This window comes from Ochlerotatus camptorhynchus, unplaced genomic scaffold (assembly GCF_037179485.1).
Source record: "Ochlerotatus camptorhynchus isolate MF236.1 unplaced genomic scaffold, CSIRO-AGI_Acam_v1.1 ptg000274l, whole genome shotgun sequence".
NCBI classification, from domain to species: Eukaryota; Metazoa; Arthropoda; class Insecta; order Diptera; family Culicidae; genus Ochlerotatus; species Ochlerotatus camptorhynchus.
The window spans coordinates 4,341,645-4,363,229 of NW_027040763.1; the positions used below are offsets into that span (position 1 = coordinate 4,341,645).

The window sequence follows — 21,585 nt, forward strand, 5'->3', positions numbered from 1 at the left end:
TATTGTAATGTATTATTTGCGATTATTATAGTTCAAAATAAATTAAAGCTTAGGGTGGCGATCTTGCCCCCGCCCTACCCTAATTACATTCACATCGATTGCGAAATGCACATCCTTCTAGTTTTACTGATATTTATCCATTACAAGTAATATTTTGAGAACGTTTTGAGAGCTGGTGCTCAGGTAGATTGAGGTGAGGGCGACGTCACTGATTGAGAGCAGACGTAAAGTACCAACGTTGGACGTAACAAAGCCAAAAGAAGAAGAAAATGCCGTGATCACGATCTAACACGCAGTGTTTGGGCTTGGGCTGATTAAAGTGAATGACCGATGATTGTAGATTTGTAATAAATATATACAGAATTTGTAATATTTCACCGCTTTAACAAATTCTGTAATGTAGTCGTCAGAAGATTTTTTTAATGTTTTGTTATTTTTATGTTAGTTAAATGTTCGAACAAAGCTTGTTTGTCAAATGCACTGCGGCTCAAAAATCATCTCTTGAAGGTTTTATACGAGAAAAAATCGTTCTGGAAAAACTTACTTGTGCGCTACAGTCCATTACATTTTTTGCTGTTCCTTGCACAATTCTGACAGCATTCTGAGCATAATTTCATAAAGTTTGTGGGAGAAAACGAATCCGGAGCATAAGTCCTTGGATTTTTTTTTAAATGCTAAAGGAGGATTACAATTAAATCTGAGAATAACCCCAGGACATTTTCACAGGAATTCGGAATATAAATTCAGGAGAGTTTGCCAAACAAATTATGAGAAGAAATAGAAGTAATTTGTGAGGAGAAATGCCAATTAATTCTTAGGAGACTTTCAATGTGAGTAGAATTCCAAGGGAAGGAGTGAGATTGAAAAGGAAATCTGAAATGAATTCAATGAATATTCGGATAATCTTTCGAAAGGGTTTCTTATTGTGGAGAATTCCAAGAAAAACTAAAAGAAAATTGAATTCGGAGGATAGCTTCACCAAAATTTTGAGAAATTTTTCAATGGAAATCTCCGTAGAATTTAAATTATCGACACTTATTTACAACTTCTTCAATAGTCTAAACTGTCCTGGTGGTATTTAAACTGCCTAAATGATTATTGAATTTCTTTAAAGTTCTCTAGACTGCCCTGAATTTTCAGTATTTTTTGTAAGAACCCGCAGCTTTACTGAAATTCAATTATTTGCCTTGAAGTTTCGACAATTTCCCCTAATTATTATAACCATTATAAACGGTCCCTAATTTTCCCTGAACTTATCAGTGGTTACCTGAAGTTCTTTTTATTTGTTTAATAATCCGGCAAACAATGATATATATTCATAATTCCCTGAGTTTCTCGCAACTTCTTTAAGGTTTTTACAATTTCCTTGAAATTGTTTGAACTGCCCTTTGATTCTATAATCTGTCTTGATGTTCTCGAAGCTTCCCTAAAACTTTCAATTCTATTGAAGATCTCGGTTCTGCTGCTCGGAAATAAATGAAATTCCCGTAAAAACATTTAAATTTCCCTGAGTTAGAAAAATCCTGTTACGACTTTCATTATTCTGAAATTCTCTGAACTTCTGTGAAGTTTCTGAAATATTTCTGAAGTTTTCATAGATTTTCTGAAGGACTCTGTACTTCCCTGAAATTCTCGGAACATTTTAAGGGTTCTCGATTTTTTTTCAGGATATCATGGAACTGTCCTGAATTTTTCTAAATTTACGATTATAGATATTCAAACTGCTGCAAAAGTCTGGACTAAAGCTACGGAAACTGCTGGTCTGAAATTCCCCAAAAAAAATCTCTAGATCTATCTTTTCTGAGGTACTTAGAACTTCTTAAAAAAATGCACAATACCCCTCATGTTTTCTATATTTCTCAAGTTTGCTTGACACCTGTGAAGTTGTCTGAAATTCTAGGAACTTCATAAAAGTTCCCGAAAATTTTCGGATGCTAAAAGAACCGCTTTGAGGTTCTTAAAGCTTCCAGTAAGTTGCCCATATTTTCAGCGTATTAACTTCCCTTATGTTCCCGCAGTTTGTTTATGGAGCTTCACTGAAATTCTCATCATTTCTTTCCATTACTCATTAATTCGCCAAAGTTCCTACGAACTTGAAATAAATCATTTATTTTTTTCTTGATTCTGGCACTTTGAAAATTTTCAATATCTTGAACTTGTACATGCAATACGAATCTTCAAGATATAGAATAATTTTATATCTTGGCATTACTCAAATTGGGTAAGTTTTTTACTACTTTATTAAGTGAGAAATTAAGTAAATGATAAACTTCACACGGTGTAGTCATAGAGGTGAAATATTCTATTATGTATACCGTGGTTCCGGAAACGTTCTGTTAGGCTGTGAACCATTTGCCGAGTTAAATTTAACTCGTGGTTAAAAGTGACATTTCCAAAGTTATTTTCTATGTTCGATAATCCCCGTGCTGTCGATCGACCGGTTTTCAACCCACGGTTGTCAAAATTTAACTTCTTGTTTGTCAGAAATAACCATGCTTGGATAGCAGGGTTCATCGATAACTTTCCATCTGTCAAATTTTAACCAAGAGTTAAAATAATCCACCAAATGGTTCAGAGCCTTAATATTGTATGAAACTGTCGGCAAACTTTAATCATAGGAGCCATAAAATTTCGACCAGTCAAAAATTAACTAAAATCAGTTTGCAAATCAAGCGATAATTTCAAATTCCTCACTACGAAAAGTATCCAAATTCAAGTGCCAGAATATGTTCAACAACACCACACATAGCACAGATAACCAACCCCTCAGTGGCATCATCAACACGTTGGACACCCTGGAAAACACCATCAGCAATTTGGAGCTGGATGTCCGCAATGAACTCAACACCCAACGTCTGCTGTACCGCTGCCAGTTGAATCTTGCCGGAAAATGTCCCTCGGTGGAGCAAGTCCAGTCCAGAGATACGGACAGGGACATTTCCAACGGCGCTGGATCCATAGTAAGCAAATATGGTAAATGTAACTGCCGGTGCAACCAGGCACTTGGAATCTACCTGGATCAGCTCCGTCAGTCACAGTTAGAACAAGAGCAACTGCTTCAGACGTTGAAGATGAAGGAAGAACAAACGCAGCTCTATCGGTATGAATTGGTATCTTGTTTCCTATATTTGAATTTTGATTAACTTTTCCTGCGCCAGATCTAAACTGATGGAAACCAACGCCATCGTGGAGCACCAGAATCAGGAGATACAGGCTCTCAAGGATAATGAGGAGCTCGTAACGAAGAAAATCAATACAGCCCTTGAGCAGGAAAATCAAACCCTAATGAACGAAATCGACCGCTTGAAGCGTCTTCCCGACGAGCTGCGGGTGCGGGAACATGCTCTCAAGGTTGCCAACAAGGAACTGCAGGAAACAAAACTCACGCTCAAGTCCCTCCTGCTTGACATTGAATCCGGCCTGGAAACGTGTGAGGACATTTCGGGTGAGCTGCAGCAGGAGCGAAAACGTGCCTTCCACACACTGAACGAGATCGACGAGGAAAAACGAAAAGGTAAGTGAAAATGTAGGACACAAACTTCCATTCAACAGCAGTAGAATTCGAACAATTTGCATAACAACAACAATGACACAGAGAAAAGCATTGCGTTGTCGTCACAAACGAAGTGGCCTGACAGTTGAGCAGCAGTAGCACAGGCAAAAGAGAGCACATTAAACTGATAGTCTGCCGGATTAATGCTACAGGCAAAATTCGTTATTGTGCTGCTGCCCTCGTCATTATGCTGCACAGCCGGGGTAGAGAAGAGCACTTGGTGAATGTTCTGTTTGTGTGAAATTGTTATGATAATATTTTGGGGGACAGCGTGTCACAGGGAGAGTGGCACACGTTGGGTAAAAAATGAAAGTAGTCTGTTTTACATTAAATTTTAATTTGTCATTTGTTGGAACAGCTATGAACTGGGTTGCCAAATACAGTGAATTGAAACAGCAGTACGATTCAGCGGTTCAGCAAAAGGAATCAGTCCAACAGCTAAGTGCTGCTTTGAGGGAGAAGACCATCAAATTGGACGCTCTGAGCAAGGAATACAAGGCTCTAGAGAAGGAAAGCGTCGATTTCGTAAGAATTATTCATTCAAGTTTTAAATTTTAGTACTTATGGTAGTACCTTCGATAAACAGATATCGAATGTGGAGACCGTCAATGAAAAAAAGAGGACAGAACTCCAGGCAAGAGTATTGGAACTGGAATGTGAGAATCTACGCTTGAAGATTGCATTAGAAGACCAATGCCACAATACATCCGAAGTTACTCATAAGTATGACCCAAAGAATATTTTCCCGCTCTAACCTTTCACTAAAACAATTCTTTTGCAGTATGCAACGTGAGTTGTTAAATCTCGAGAAAAAGTTCGTTGAAGCACATGGTGAAATCAATACGTTAAAAAGATACAACGAAACAGCCGCTGCTCATGCAGAATACGCAATTCGTCACAAAAGCCTTCCAGGAATTGAATCATCAGCGGAATCGCAATCGTTAAGTCCACCATACTGCAATACATGCGTCACTGAAGATACCTCGGAGAAGCTGGAATCCAATCGGGAAGTCTCCAGTGATAGCTTTTCTTCAGCACGTGAAAATAATGAACAAGGTAGCAGTTCTGGGAATTCCGGTAGAACCACAGATGGGAAAACTGAGTGATCGGAAATTTAAAATGGCTCATTGTTCTATTTTGAAATCGAGAAATACCTCCTATTTCCCATTGCAATCAATCGTCTTTAACAAATAAAATTCTCTTCAAACAAGAAAACCGATCCTATTAGTGCTCTGAAATGGAAATCAAACAGAAGCCATTTGAAACCTTGACTAAATATGTATTTCCACGGTCTATCAATCCAATGTACCCGGACACTTCGGTGTGTCGCTTTCTTCTACTCGAGTAGAGTCAGTCGCACTTGTCATCCCGAACACTCGAACGCCAATCAATCAAAGCGCCACAGAATAAACAACCACAACTGGAATCAGAAATTCGTGCCACTTTTTCAGCCGGCGTCGTCGTCACCGGTAATAATGAGTAGGCGCACCAGTTATCGAAATCGGAAACCCAACCTACAATCAAAACACCCGCTAACTGGCAATCACATCTTTTTCTTCTACCAAAGTAAGTAGGTATCTAATAGCTCAGTTCATCTAAAGGTGCAAGATGTATCGCCGCGAAACAAGAAGAACTTAACTCAGCACACGCCAGCAGCTTCGAGTTTACTCCTAGTAATCACTAATTGAACTCGGCTGCCTCTGAACTGGAAGCCGACGAATTCGAAAAGATGCAAACCGGAGGGCTACTGGTAGTCGGTGGGTGTGTGGGCATTGATGTTGGAATTAGCTTTACCGCACGGGCGCACGCAGCACCGTACTCAGATTGTTACGTAGCTGGAAGGGCATAAGAAGGGTTCTAGTTTATAAGTATGATGGCGATAAAAACGCTATAATAATCTTTGAATTGCCAAAATGTCCTTAAACAGTGTACAAATGGGGTTTAGAAACCCGGAATCTACATCAAATCGTCATTAAATACATCAAAATGGTCTTACTTAAATGACGTTTTATGCATCTCAATTATCTTTAACTAAAATTCTTAAAAGTGGCTAGAAATGCAACAACAAAAATCTGAAAATGGAAAATCTAGTTCATAACACTATAAAATGCCCAAAGTGACCAAAAAACGTAAAAATTGTCTTGCCGCGTTTTGATTTTTCTAAACATATTGAAAAAAAATATCAAGAATCCAAGAAAATCAGTTTTTTTTTCTTAAGATTCCTAAAAACTTTACAAAAAGAAAACGTTTTACCATGATGACTTCGACAAAATGTTTTTAAACGTAACTTAAAGGGTGTCCACGATGAAATTGCCACACACAAAATTGATTCGCAAAATTCGAGTTTTCATCCGATTGCCATCAAATTTTCAGGGATTGAGAAATAACTATTAAACTTCATTTTACAATTTTACTCGTATTTTATTTACAGTCCATACGCAAATGCCCGCACCTTGGCCTTAACCCCGGCCATAAGATTCTGCACAACCTGTGAATCAACCGTTTTTTGCATGTAAACCCATACTTTCTTCAGTTCCTCGACTGTCTTCACTACCTTAGGTCGTTTAAGAAGGTGCTGCTTCATAATCGCCCAGTACTTCTCAATGGGGCGGAGCTCCGGAGTGTTGGGAGGGTTGAACATTTTCGGCACGAAATTGACCTTATTGTCCGCATACCACTTCAGCACGTCCTTGGAGTAGTGGCATGAGGCCAAATCCAGCCAGAAGATTGTTGGGACATTGTGGGCCTTCAGGAGAGGAAGCAGCCGCTTCTGGAGGCACTCTTTTATGTACACCTGTCCGTTCATCGTGTCCTGGGTCACGAAAGGTGCACTCCGCTTCCCACACGTGCAGATGGCTTGCCAAACCAGGAATTTCTTCGCAAATTTGGACATCTTCTGAGTGCGGACATGCTCCGGAACGCTGAACTTATCCTTGGCCGTGAAAAACAGGTTGCCGGGGATCTGTTTGAAGTCGGCCTTCACATATGTTTCGTCGTCCATGATGCAGCATTCAACTTTCGTCAGCATGTTGAGGTACAACTTCCTGGCACGGGTTTTGGCGGACTTGTTCTGCTTCTCGTCGCGATTAGGGGCCTTTTGTACCTTGAACGTTCGAAGCCCAGCCTTAGTTTTGGCCTTCTGGACAAAACTTCGGCTTAGGTGCAGCTTTTTAGCCTCATCCCTAACGGAGGCGTTTGGATTTCGGTTGAAGGCCCCAACTACGCGGTTGTGATTTTTGGTGTTGTACGGAATACTTTTTCCTTCACTTCTGGGCTTCCGATCGGTGGTCAACCGTTCCTCGAACCGCTTAATCACTCGCGACACCGTGGAATTCACGATTCCCAACGTTTTAGCGATGGAACGATGCGAGAGATCCTTGTTCTCGTGATGAATGCGCAAGATTTTATCACGCACGAGCTGTTCTTTCGACTCCATTTCCGCGAGTTTTGATCACAGGACTTTAAAACTTGCAGGATGTAAATAATGCACTATGAACTAAATCCACCCAAATTTTCATTAAATTCTACCCAACGGTTAAAAAGTTAGAGCAATTTCATAGTGTGGCAATTTCATCGTGGACACCCTTTATTTTCTAAAGAAAAATAGAAAAACTGTTTTTTTTTTTAGAGTTTCGATAAATTTGTCCAAAACTAATAAAAAAAATCAAAACATTTTTTTCGGGGCGAAAAGTTTCCCTTTATGGTGTTTTTTGTGAGATTATATTTTTTGTGAGATTTTAAATTAGCATTTAAAACACAAAACGCCTAAAAATACAAAAAACACCAAAAATGCAAAAACCATAAAAACATCAACATTGCTTGAACATGACTGGTCGTTAGTACGGTGTGCGACGGTGGATCGTAAGGAGTTCAATCAGAACAGTCAGGCGCGAACCTTCCGTGATGATGATGGTGTGCTGCTAGAGTGGCACCTATCGCATAACGAAGATCACGACGAGAATGTACATACACACTTTAGTTAAATGGGATCAATTAACGTGTCAAGGGGAAAAGGCTTGTACCCCCGTTACAATGCATCAGCTGGCTGTTCCCGGGTGAAGGCATCGTCCGTGACGCATATTTGTTGAAATGATTTTCAAACTTATTGTTATGATCAAATCAGAATAAATTTGGGTGCAAAGTATACAAGATTTGCAGCAACAACAACAACAACAACAACAACCGGGTTGTCGGCTGACAACAATCCCATGGGTAATTACCCTGGCACACGTGAATCCACCATCACTGTCGTCTCGCTAGTTGCAATTAAAACTAGGTGGAAAAATTGATGCTGAAAACCACTCAAGTAACGCTGCAACATCACGTGCTCCTCGTGAGCGAGCAGCCAGAGTGGTAGCATCTCGAATTGCGATATTGCTTTCCGTTTCCATTGATGCAGTATTTTCCAATTCCGATTCACGTCGGAATCGGGTTAGCACATCGAAGCTTCGTTGCATGAATTGGACATGTATTATAGTTGGAGGAGGCATACTTTGTCGCTATTACTAGTTGTAGTGCCACACGCTATGTCTGAAGGCACTTTTTTGCAACATTCATGTACCTCATATTTTTTTTCACACGATGTTAGCATTGATCCTAACAATCAAATCTGTGATGGTTTTAAAATATTTCTTCTTGGGTTTTTAGAGAAAAAGTGTTTTGAAGTATACTTAGTCGTTTACAAAGGCGTATACGAACTATTGATGATACAAAACTGTTACGGATCGAAACAAATTCAGCTGAAAATGATTCAAAATGGGACTAAAGTTGTCAAAATACTGGTAAAGTAAGATTCCCTTATTGGTACTGTAAGATATCGCAGCTTTGTCATGATCTCATAATGTTTAAATTAATCAAATAATTAAACAATTGTGTAGTCTCTAAATTTACTATAAATCAGCCATTCCATTGCAAAACGATATAGTGGTTCTTAGAATTTGGTTAAAAATTGTAATTTTATTCCTTATCGCAAAATATTTTTATTTTATTTCGTGTTTATTTTTTATTTTATTTTTTAAATGCCTCTTTTTTTAATGCATAACTTTTGAACTGTTGGGCTGATATCAAAGATCAAAATATTAATTGAAAGGTAATTTAAAATTCGTGTAAAAAAAATTATTAAAAAATTGGGATTTTATATTGAAAAACATTGATTCCTGGTCTTCCTGTGACGCTTACAACCTCGGCTAGTTTTTTGCCTGCTTTTGGCTACAAAGTGGTTTTCACTACATGCAGGACGTTTCATAGGAGAATGCTGCGTCAGACATAATTTGCAAATTTTTATAAATTTCTTTTTTTTCTGCTGTGATTTTTTCTAACAAATATCTACAAACCCGCACATCTTTGACTGTTGGGTTTGGTTTGTACTTCTTGTTAACATCTTTCTTTTGGATATTTGTGAACCTCAATTTTCATAAACTGCTCCCTTTTCTATACCGGTAAACGGCAATGTAACATGCGTGAGTCGTATTCACGATATTTGTTTGGGTGGCGAACTCTCATTTTTACCCTGCTCATGCCCTCGATCACATTTCATAAGGGAAGCGTAAAAGAGAAAGAGATATCACAAGAAATTATTTCTACTATACCTGTTTTCTAAGACATAGAGTAGGAGTTGTTCAACCAACGACCCGATGAAACAGCTTATAGAAGTTACATTCAAATTCAAAGCCCTGTTTTTCCTTGATTTCCTTGAACTTCGATTAAATTCTTCGAACTTTCTTGATGTTCTTTGACCGTCTCTGAGTTTGGCTTTTTTTTCCTGAAATTCTCAGATATTTCTTAAAGTTCACAGTACTTTCCTAATGTTATTAAATTTTCCCTGTGGTTCACATACCATCCTAAAGTTTACCAAAATTTCTTCACGTTTAAAGAACTTTTTGCAGAGCATCATTGAAATTCATATAATGTTGCTATAGTTCACAGAACTCTTACCAGAACGACATTGAACTCCCCAGAAGCTCACAAAACGTCCCTAAAGTCGGCATAATTTTCCTGATGTTTATAGAGCTTCTCTGAAGATCGAAGCACATCTTTAAAGTTTTAATAATTTTCCTGAAGTTTGTAGAACTTCCCTGAAGTTCAATGAACTTATCTGAAATTTTTTGGATTTCTCTGCTTTATTGGAGAAAATTATTTAAAGTTTGCAGTACTTTCCTAAAATTCATGACATTTCCCTATAGCTCGCAGAATTTTCTAGAAGGTCGCTGAACCTTCCTGAAAATTTCCATGGACAAAATATGGGAACTGCAATGAAGCTCTAGCAACTCTGTAATAATTCAAGGTGAGGGCTACCTAAACTCACTGGGCAAGAGTAACTAACCTCATGTGAGTTTCATTCCTGTATTATCGGCATTATCGGTTAAACGATATTTAAAAATTATCGTCATGGTTGCTAGAATTTATTTTCGATCTCGCCGTTGAGTCAAACATATCTATTTATTTTTAAAAATCCAAACAAATTTTCCGCCCCTCAGGATGATTTAGTGGTAAATGCCACCTTCGTCAGCTGCTGAGTACAAGACACAAAACTTTCGGATACCTACTATCTCCTTTATTTAACTCCGGTAAAAATCTTTCAATGATCGTCGCTACTAAAGTGGCTTCATTTTTTTTTACAGAGTCGCTTTTCGAAGCACAACATTTTCTTCATGAGATTTTTTTAATTTTTCCAGATTTTCTACACGATACATCCATAAAAAAAAACACTCGAAATAGGACGAAAATCAACGCCTACTATGATTACGTGGCTGTCTCGGACTGTCCTGCTCGCTTTTTTCTCTTTTACTATTATGAGGGAAGAGAAATTAGACAAGATATTGTTTTTTTTTTTTTGTTCATTAATTTATTTGATAAGGCTCAACCGAATTAACTTTACAGAGCTGAGGATTCTTGGTCACTATACAATACATCTTAAAACTATAGTCAAAAGGTACAACACAATAAACACTTTATCTTCCGCTATCCAAAAAGTCTCCTCCATCAGAACTGGAGTCGCTTCCAGTAGGTTCATTGAATGACAGTTACGCCAACGAGGGTCAGATCGCGTCCATTGCAGCAATGGACGCAAAACGTGGTCAGCACTCACACATTCATCACGAAACGGTTGCTTTCCAAAGTCGACGACGCATCGACCGAAAGAACTGCTGATGAAGAACAATGAGGAGGACCATACAATGGTTGCTGCCGAGAAAACAGACGACCGCGTAGCACACATCGAGAGTGGCCTGCTTTTGTCGACAGCCGAGTGAACACTCAAAACAAGATATTGTGCTACGAACAAATATTAATCGATTGTGATAACAAAGTCGACAAAATCAATATGGATCTTACTTGGGAGTCAAAGAAAACTTCTTTAATGCCATTTGGATTATTGCAATCAACTTTTGAACCTTATTTGACTGCATTTGTATGCTTTTGTATGGTCAATAGTCCATATACGCCTTCATAATCAGCGTTGTAAACTTCAAAACACTTGTTCTCAAAAAACCCGAGATGAAATATTTTAAAACCATCACAGATTTGATTGTTAGAAGCAATACTAACATCCTGTGAAGAAAAATCTGAGGTACATGAATGTTGCAAAAAAAGTGCCTTCAGGCATAGCGTGGCCATAGATATTACATGATGATTGGAAAAAGAATTGGAAAACATACGAACGTAACGTGATATATGCTCCATTAGTTCACAGTGGCAATCGATGCTCGCTGGTTGTATTCGCCTAACCTACATTTGTGCTAACTACTAGTTTAATTGCAAATTGACAATGAATATGATGACCATTTTGAAAATACATCCAGAAATCGTATAAAAATTCACGGATAGAATCGTAAATTCCTACAAATTATATCAAAATCGTACAAAAGTCCTATTTGGCCTGGAACTGGTCATTCAAATCCAGATTAACAATTTTGCGTTTTACCCGAAACAAAGGAAATCTTCCCTGTTGTACAATGTACATTAAAATTAAGCATAACCGAATGCGATTGATCCAAGGGGATCACTAGGAAGAATGGATAATTTTGATTTCCTCGGGACATAGATCCACTAAAACCAGTAATCAACTATTAGGTCAACTATTGTAGTATAAATGGATCATTACTAAGACAGTCTTAAGAATCATATCCTTTCTCAGAGTTCTATTCAGAATTCCTTTAAATTATTTTTCAGATTTTTTCTGAGAGCCCTTGAAGAGTTTCTGGACTGCAGAACAATTCAAAATTACCCTAAGATCCTTTTCGAATTTTTAATGATTATTCCATAATTCTGTTTAAAATTTGCTTAAATTTTCCTTGGAATGCCCATGCGATTCAGAACTTCAGAATTGTGTGAGGTGAAGTTGTGCTCAAAATTGGCCTGAAGTTTTACTCTAATTGATTTGGTAGTGGTATACATGTGCAATATCTGGTTAGATTACGAGTCTACGATTGTTTCGACTAGTGTCCCAACGTTTCGACAGTGTTTGCTGCCTTTTCAAGGGATTCTATAATTGGTATCATTTTTAAATTAGTGTTACAATATTTGGATGGATTCATAATTGTAACTGTTTAGTAATTTGAATGATTTTACATTTATATTTCACATAATGGAAATTCAACGAATATTTAGTATATAGACTTAAGACTCGTAGTTCTTCTCTAAATTTACCTGAAAGTTCAATTGGAATATTTAAAATTCTCTAGAAAGGTGTTCCAGTAATAGTGGTATACCTATTTTTTATCGGTAGCTGTTCTAAAATAAAGCATATTTGCATATTTCAAACTTAAAATTAGCCCAAAAATAACGGAAAATCATTAATTTCCTTAAGATTTTCACTCCTTTGCACCTATAGTTGCGGTAGTGTTCCTATAATAGTGGAACCCAAAAGAAACCAACGCATTCCACTATTATAGGAACCAAAGTTAGCAACTACCACAACTACTGGAACAGTGTTCCTATTAATGGAGGATGAGTTTTCTAAAATTGTATGCAATTTTATTACAATGTAATATTTTTCTATCAAAATAGAGGTTGAAAGCTATAGATTGACCTATAAAAATTGTGTGTACATCGTATATTTATTGTTTAATTAATAAAATGGCTTAGTACCTGCACTACTGGCTCACCCACCCTATAGGAATTCCTTTTTACTTTTTTTTTTTTTATTCGATTCCCTTGGTACTTTTCGCCGAATTTTCTTGGAACTCTGTTTAGAATACATTTGAAACAATCTTTCGAATTTCCTAAGAATTCAATGCCCATGGAACTTCCTAGGGATTCTCATCAGAACTCTCATGAAATTATTCTCAGGCCTTATCTTTTTTTCTTCTAATATATATAAATGCGAAAGTTTGTCCGCAACGCCAACCTTCCTCTTTTTATTTAGGATCGACTGAAAATAGAATGGTAAAGGGGCAGTGAGGGAATGAGACTACGAATGGCTGAGTAAAGTTAAAGATACGCATCCGACATGCCTTATCTAGTTGCTTCAAAATCCAGACGATTTTAGAGGTTTCGAATATTTTTTGACAAAATATATGGCCAAGAAACACTTTTACGAACCCCCAAATCCCCTCGGATATTTTAACGACACGTGTGCATCAAAAAAGACGTGAATGAATTTCTTATCCAAACCTGCACAAAATAAAGGAACCCAACCGGTTCAAGTCCTGAAGGCTTGGTTCGTCTCGGAAGCAATATAATTTTCTCCCGCAAACCACCCCTCCCGATTTCGCATCCAGTGTTTGCACATTTCCGAGAAAAGAAGATAAAATTTTGAACGCTGCCGCCGACAAGCATCGCAGTGAAGACGACCCTCTTGGCAACAGATACTTGAGATTTGTAGCCGTTCCACTTGTGCCGTCCATATGTGTATGTGTGTGTGTGTCCATCCAGAATTGTTTGCATTCGCGTACACTTGTGTGGAATTTTATGGATGTGGAAGACTACTGCTGCTCTCCATAAGATCAAATATTTGCTCAACCAGTTTCTGCGCGAACTGCAAGCAACCGGAGGAACCACTAGATTGCATAATCGTGATGAAATAATGGATCAATCTCGGGGTATAGTTTTATAGCAGCAGCAGACGCGCGTTGGTATAGCTATCACATATGGCGGGTCCAAGCACATCTCTCGCTTGGCAATGAACTGAAAGCTGTAAGAACTTTCTTCCCGTTTGTTTGGACGATACTGGATTTGAATAATTTATGGAAGTCGGAATCCATCCGGCTCGAAAAGAAATCTAACTAGGTACCAAAGCAGCTTGTAAATATGTGAAATGGCTCGAGAAAGGCATACATACCATGCTCGATATACTCAACAAACAAGCACACATATCCACATACATTTGGTGTATCTCGGCGTCAATCCGAACCGTCAACGAAGGAACCCGTTTGAATGAGAGGATTAAATTTTTACATTTCTCCATTTCTTCGCGAAACTTTTGCGCTGATGACGACAATTCTTGCAAAGATCTTCAAATGGAGCGACGTGTGTCCCGCCGGGATGAATGGAGCGTGTATACTTTCTGCTGATTGCTCGCACAGACTCCTAATTCGTAGAATTGTATCTGTCACGCAACAAGAGATCGGTTGCACACATCATTTGTGAAGTTCAATAAACTAACCGTTATCTGTAGTATAGGTTCAATTCGAAACGTGTTTGTCTATTTATTCATCCAATCGAATGCTTTATTTGCCGGAGGCAATCATCATACAGTCAGAGAATCAATCTCGTTTAAGTTCGCTAACTCAATTAACCTTCAGATTGAATTAATTCTTTTCCGCATGAAGCATTGGAAACGATACCGTAGAAAGGTTGTGAACAGTATAGTCAAATATTTACGACATTTAAATCAAGCCCGTTGATACTGCGAAGATCGCTTTAGCATAAACTCTCTCCCTCGAAACATTAACACGTCATCACTGTGGAAGTTGAAAGGCAGGTGCCAGGAATAGCCAAGCGCAAAACCAAACTGCCGCGAATGGTATTGCCGTGCGTTGATGGTGTGACCCAATTCCCACATGAACCATGAAACTTCTAATGATTAATGATTTTCAAGGGTGTGTCTGGCCATATTCTTCTTTACTCAGTCAAGCGAATGTGCTGCGCTCTTGGAAAGAAAGAAATTGATTCATTTCGACCGATATCGTCGGTGTGAGATGATCGGGAACGACAAAAAAAAGTATAAGACGTGGTTTGTTATTGTTTGGAATGAAGCTTGTTATTGTGGTGACATATTTAAAGCATTAATCGAGAGGAATTTTTTAGCTGAAACTTGGATATTTTTTATGATTTTTGTTAAACGATCAAGATTGAAGTTTATTAAATGACATTGTTGGTGTATTTGTCTTAAAATATGGCAACTGAATTTTCAATTTGAAATTGTTTGTAGTCCTCCCAGATTTTTGGGGTAATTATATCTTTTTGCTAAAACAAAACTTATGTCTCTTTAAACTTTATCATGATTTATTGAAAATTATTCACATTAAGAAAATTTGTGAGCGCTAAACACTTTTAAATCTTTAATTTCGTAGTGTTCAAAAATGTTGCCTCAGAAAACGCGTCCTCCCTTAACTCAGTCGTTAAAGGCGCAGCTACAAAGCAAGATCATGCTTTAGGTGGCTTTGTTCGATTTCCGATCCGGTTTAGGAATTTTTTTCGACTTGCCACATAATTATACTACACCGTATGAAACATTCATGTAAATTTCTACGATACATAGCGCACACGTTATCAACGCTAGATTTGGCGTAAATTTACACGATATTTCGTGTAAATTTAAACGCAATATCTCATGAACCAGCAATGTTGTATGCAGTGGGGTTTCCTTAACCTCAATCTACCTGTGCATCAACTCTCAAAACAAACAATTATCAAAAAATTGCTTGCAATAGGTAGATATCGAGTAAACTAGAAGATTAAGTGTATTTTCAACCGATTCGGGTACGAATATGTCATTAAATCTGGCTTTGAAAGTCGGTGCACAGGTAAAAAGTGAGGTTACGGGACGCCACTGGTTGTATGCAACCTTGTAAACAATTTCGTGGTTCACGCGAACAATAGCTCAAAATTAATCGAGAGGAGATTTTACGCCACAGTTAAAATTCAGAATTTTGTTCTGTGTAATGCAAAAATGGTACAGGCATCGAAAGCTCTCAATCATTCGAGATGATTTTCTAGGCGTAACCCTAATAAAATTGGTATGGTTATTTTTCTTAAAAACGTGTTCCGGGTATCATCCAAACCATCGTTCGGGTATAATATTTTTAATTAGAAAATGCATTTCGAGGAACAAACTTTGTTAGAAAAATAAGCTAAGATAAAAATTAAACCTTCTGGCAACAACATTACACATGTTGACCAACAAATCTCGATTTGAAATTTTCAGGTTTTTCGCCGTATTTTTTCCGGAATTTTAGAATTTTTTCCTGTTGAGCGATTTAAATTTAAATTAAATATAAAATGGAATACGATTATGCTGAAAAAAATCACTTCAATGGGTCATTACTAAGACATCAGCATTTTTTCTGGATCTTGAATTTGGTTTTGCGTTCTTAGTCTTCAAAATCTGTTTTAACTACCATGAAAATTCGCTCAAAACTCTGTACAGGATTTTGTTGGATTTTTCTCAAGCATTGCCTTAAGAATTATTTTCCTATTTTTCTACATTTTTTTTTCTGCATGCTCCTAAAATAAATTTGTGATTCTTTCTAAATTTTTTTTTTCAAAAGTTCACTGTAGAACACTCCAAAAAAATTATAAAATTCGTTCCAGATTCTCTTTGAGTTTTAAAGTTTTTTCAAAGAATACACTGAATTTTATTTAAAGCGCCTTGAGTTCTCCTTAGAATGGAATTATAGTTTACCGCAGAATTACCTAAAATATTTCTCAGAATTAGAATATCTCTTCTAAATTGTCCTGAAAATTCACTTAAAATTGACCATAAGATTCTCTAAAACATCTTTTCGAGATGTCCTTGGAATTATCCCCGGATTTTCCTCTCAAAGAATTCCTATCGAGTTTTTGTAGAATTGTGACCCTTTTGCACGAGTTCTGGAACCGTCTTCACAATCTTCATAGAACGTCCACAGAGCTACTTAAAAAAAATACTCTGAACTCCACAATTGACTTACAGTACTAGTCAAAACTCTCTTAGGGTTTTCCAGGAAATCCTGAAGAATTAATTCTAAAATCTCCCAAAATTGATTTGAATAAAAATTTTAAAATTCTCATAATAGTTCTTCAACGATGCTTTATACTGAACATCTAGCTCAGTGCAACGATCATGATTTTTTTCTAGAATCAAAATTTAATTTTATTTTATTCTAATAGAGTTCGAAGTATATTTTTCCCGATTTGTCATCGATATTCACGAGTTTTTCCCGATGACTTCGAATTCTTGGCTTTTTCCAGGTTTTCCTGGTTTCTCGATTCACCCTGGTCACCCTGATTACAGAATCTGTTCATGTCGCGAAGCATAGCCGATTCTGCATACTTTTCATGCAAAATCAGTATTATTAAGAATCTTACATTTCCCGGTTGTGTGTACCTACACTGATCCCCATCATGTGGACCGTCTATGATTGGGAAATATAGCACGGCAGCTTGCTACAGATTCACTTGGACTGACTTGGTGAAATCGTTCTTTTGACGTAGGACTACGTCTGTGATTTCTATATGGGGGTACACTTTGTGAAAACCGAAAATGGAACATGTAACAAAATTATGAAAGATTTTGAACGTTAATAACTCAGCTGCCCCTGGAGCAATTTCAATAATTTTATCACGATTCGATCAGAAATATGTCTACGCATCTGTTAAATTTAAGACTTCATCATTTTTTTTTCAAATTGTAACTATTGAAAATTGCACGAATGTGCAACTGTTGCTATGATAGTTAACATTATCACCGGTTGCCTGCAAAAAGCGATTTCCCTAACACAGATTTCAAAGTTGAATTCCATCCGGTCTCACCAAACGGTGTTTATTCAATCACCGCGTGTGGAGAGTAGTGGTTTTCTCCAGTACACAACGAAAGGCTGCCCGCAAGCAGCTAGCTATCAATGCTGGCAATTTTCCAATCACCGTGTGTGGTGGTGTCCGCTCGTCGGCATCATCAACAGTGCTTTCGGCGCGTGGCGTTGAACATTGTTCTCCAGTACGCAACGAAAGGCTGTTTGCAAGCAGCAAACTGCAGCCCACTTAGGCATCCATAGAAGGAGGAAGAAGCCGTTGCGCTATTGATCGGAATCAGTAGCTCTTCGTGAGTCGCTGTGGGCCATCTATGTCAAGCGCGTCATACTAAAGAGTATGGACAGAGAGAACCCCGCTCAAATTCCTATTCCTACACAAAACACAAGTTGCTGCTGCAGTTAACAAATAACATTTATTATCTAACACCACGTAGTCCTACGTCACCATTGCGTACAACCCCATAGGGCTGTCCCTTGTAGTTTTGAATCTGCTTTTACCTATTTGAACTTAAATTTAACAAATCTAGATTACTTTTTTTTATTGCTTCTCGGCCTAAAGGCTAAGATCAAAGTGTGTAGATTACTTTTTCAAAGGGACGTATCTGCTTTTGCAAACTAACAACATCATTGCCCTTTCTGATGGTTATCGAAAGTCGAGTATAAGTACAAGACACGGAAGAAGCCTGCATATTGTAGACAAAATACGCGTATCTGTCAAGGATAAGTAATTAAGGTAGTGGAATTAACTGAAAATTACTATTCCTTCTCTCTTTCTTCAAACAGCTATCCGCTATACTATAGACGCCAACATTCATTCGGATTGAATAACAACTTTTCTTTCGAATAACAACGTCAATTTGTCGAAACTCTAAACAGTCATAATACAGAACCTGCTAAATGCGTGTCGATGCTGAGAACAAGCTCGCTTCTCAACAACGGGACAGGCGTGCTGTGTCACGCACTTTTCGGTATTTTGACAATGATTAGCTCACCCACGCGAACTAATGTTGCTAACTAGCCACTATCAGGTAAATATGGTAAAATTTTCCCAAAATGATGGCGCGTTATTAGTTTCGACAAATTGAACATTTGAATCTTGCAGTTTGAATTCAAAATGTGTGAAGCCACCCCATTGGGAATCGATTATGGCTTGATTTGGTGAGTTTGTTCCAGTAGGGAGACATGCTTATACATTTGTTATCATTGATCTTGATTTTCGTGCGTTGTATGTAGGTCGGCTATTTGCGATTTGATGCGTATGTTGAGTTTGGAATTTCGGAAAGGGTATAGGAGTGATCCTCTTTGAAAAAAAATAACGTTAATTGCTTTCGAGGAAATCACTTCATTTGAATAGCTTTTTGTTAAGTCGGTCGTAGCTTGTGGTAATGTAAGCAGGGTGTCGACTCAAAGTCGAAAATAAAATTCCCTGACTTTCCCTGACTTTCCAGTCGGTTTTAAGAAATATTCCAGTCATCAAAACTTCGTTATTTTAACCTAAAAAGCTACAACGTGATGTGCTTTATTATACCGTAGTGTAAATTAAGATTAGTTTAAAATGAGCAGCAGGGTAAGCTTTCGAAGATATCAAGAATAGCATACTCATGGCACGTACAACAGAACTTGATACTAATACAATTTTTACAAAACATATGACCGACTATCTACGAAGGATGTGAATATGCCTAGGGCTATAAATACATATTACAATATAATAATGAATAACTACTGCTCACAACTAGGCTCACTATTAATTACTAAGTAATAATATGAATATTTAATCAATGTCACCAAGCTCTCAATTTGTGTTCATAATTTCACCGCCAAATAAAAATCAACCCGTAGACGATCCTTTCTCTTAACACATAAATTATTGTAAAATAGTAGAGCAGTGATTATTCTTGCTTTGGCAACCGAACCTGAGGATGCACTGCTCATGCATTAGTCAGTTTCGTACTCTCTGGAACTCCATATGACAACCACAGACATGGCAAAATAATTTAAGTTTAATTATCATTAACATTTTATTCTCTCGGTGAGTTCACATTACAACGAGATATTGCAAGTTGAATTTGTGTTTATTTTCATTTTCAGATTACTTTTAAAAATGTTTATCATTTGAGCAGAACAATTTTCTCCTGCAAACTCTCGGCTTCTTTTTGAGCATCTTGAGTTTTCGGAATCGAGAGCTTCTTTCATACGACGATCCTTGTCTACATGGAAAGCGAATGAGATTTTTCGAACTCGCTGAATAAGTTTATTCAAAATTTGTAAGTTTTCCAACCCGCCTGCATGAGTAACACCATCATAGATCTAACGTTGCGCTACGACTGAAGGCCCAAACGCAATGTGGGCGGAAGCGGAACGGAAACGGAAAGTTTGACAATTGTCACAAATGACATCAAGATGCCTAACCGCAGTCGATTTGATTCTAACTAGTTTTCAATCCGACAAATAGGCTAACTCAGATCGGGCTTTTCCGCTGCCACTGCCGTTCCGCTGTCATTGCGCTTGGGCCTTGATAGGAAAGTCCTCATGTCTTCACAAAGATATTCTGCATTTACCGAAAAACCTCTCTCTGCATTGGCGTTGTCATGCGATAAGCAGCAAATCATTTTCACAACCAACAATAGTTCTAAATACGCCGACCAATAACCTGTGCCAAAAAACGTCCAGTTGTTCCTTTTTGCGATCTTATTGATCAAATGTGCATTTACCTGTGCAATATTGTTCAGATAATCAATATTAATAAACCTTTCCATAATGCCTCTAACCATTTGAGACATCGCGTTGCACAAAAAAGACACCATAGGGTTGTCCGTCTGAAATTCGCATTGAAATGGCTTAACTTCGACACCAACTGATTTGAAGAAAGCTAGCTTAATACCACGTTCAGACTACTACAGAGTTATAACATGTTATAACGGTTGTCAAATAATTGCAACACAGAAACCACCATCAAGATAGTGCTATAACATGTTATACATCTGTAATCTGAACTTACTATTTGCCATCAGCAGCGAGTCATTCAAACCGTTTTTAACATCTTGGTAGGAAGCTGACGTTCATTCGATTTTGTCTTTCTGGACGCCTTGAATAAATTTTCGTATTTGCGGAGTAATTTTGCCCTCTGTAGGGCTGGTAGCGATCACTGCTGTCAGAAATAGTGATTTTAGTGACCATGTTGAATAAATAAGTGACCAAATAGTAACTTAAAGTTGTAAAAATAGTGACTAAAAAGTGACCTAAGACCTAACACTTATGTACGATATGAACCTTTAAAGCGACATATTCAATAGAAACTTTATAACCAAACCCACGGTATTAGTCACGGTATCTATTAATTTAAAAAAATCTGGAAAACCGGGAATCTTCAGGAAATTTTGTTTCCCTAAAATACCTGAAAGTCTCAAAGAATTTAAAAACAAAAAAAATCTTACTAAGGAAATTTAAAGAAAATGATGAATTTTAAAATACAACCATTTATTTTTTCTCGATATTTTTATTCACACTTTGAACTTTAAGATTCACAGTGGATTAATCTTCAGTAAGAAATAAATTTAAAAAAATATTTTTTTTTTTGGTTTTTGAAGACCATTGTCTTTCTGTAATGTTTCCGAAATTTTTCTAAATTTATGGAACTTTTGTGCTCCCGAAATTTTTATGGAATTAGAACGAAATAATTAATATATTTCTATGATTTTCACTGAAGTTCTCAAGATTTTTCTGAAGTTCATAATACTTCCCTTAAATTATCAACATTAATTTAAAACTTCTTCAATAGTCTAGACTTTCTTGGTGCCTAAACGATTACTGAATTTCTTTAAAGTTCTCTAGACTACCCTGAATTTATCAGTATTTTTTAAGAACCCGCAACTTTACTGAAATTAATTAATTTGTCTTGAAGTTTTGACAATGTTCCTTAAGTATTATAACCATTATTAACACTCGCTTTTCCCTGAACTTATCTATGCTTACCTGAAGTTCTCTAAATTTGTTTAACAATCCAGCAAATTTTCTGATACATATTCATAATTCCCTGACGCTTCTGACATTTTAGGATCAATCATAGAATTCTTGGAA

General features: G+C 37.3%; 3 protein-coding genes across 7 annotated transcripts in view; 2 read left to right on the forward strand and 1 right to left on the reverse strand.

The window, feature by feature from the left end:
- Positions 1 to 21,585, forward strand: part of LOC135705731 (E3 ubiquitin ligase Rnf121) — a 598,717-nt gene that overhangs the window by 522,241 nt on the left and 54,891 nt on the right. The window lies entirely within an intron of this gene.
- Positions 1 to 21,585, reverse strand: part of Synd (protein kinase C and casein kinase substrate in neurons protein Synd) — a 100,737-nt gene that overhangs the window by 59,334 nt on the left and 19,818 nt on the right. The gene's annotated exons all lie outside the window — the stretch shown is intronic.
- Positions 2,505 to 4,659, forward strand: LOC135705814 (protein Daple-like). Its single transcript, XM_065227665.1, has 5 exons — positions 2,505 to 3,100; positions 3,159 to 3,514; positions 3,912 to 4,078; positions 4,140 to 4,276; positions 4,335 to 4,659. Exons 1-5 carry the CDS (start codon positions 2,727 to 2,729, stop codon positions 4,657 to 4,659), a joined length of 1,359 nt encoding a protein of 452 aa, XP_065083737.1. The 5' UTR covers positions 2,505 to 2,726.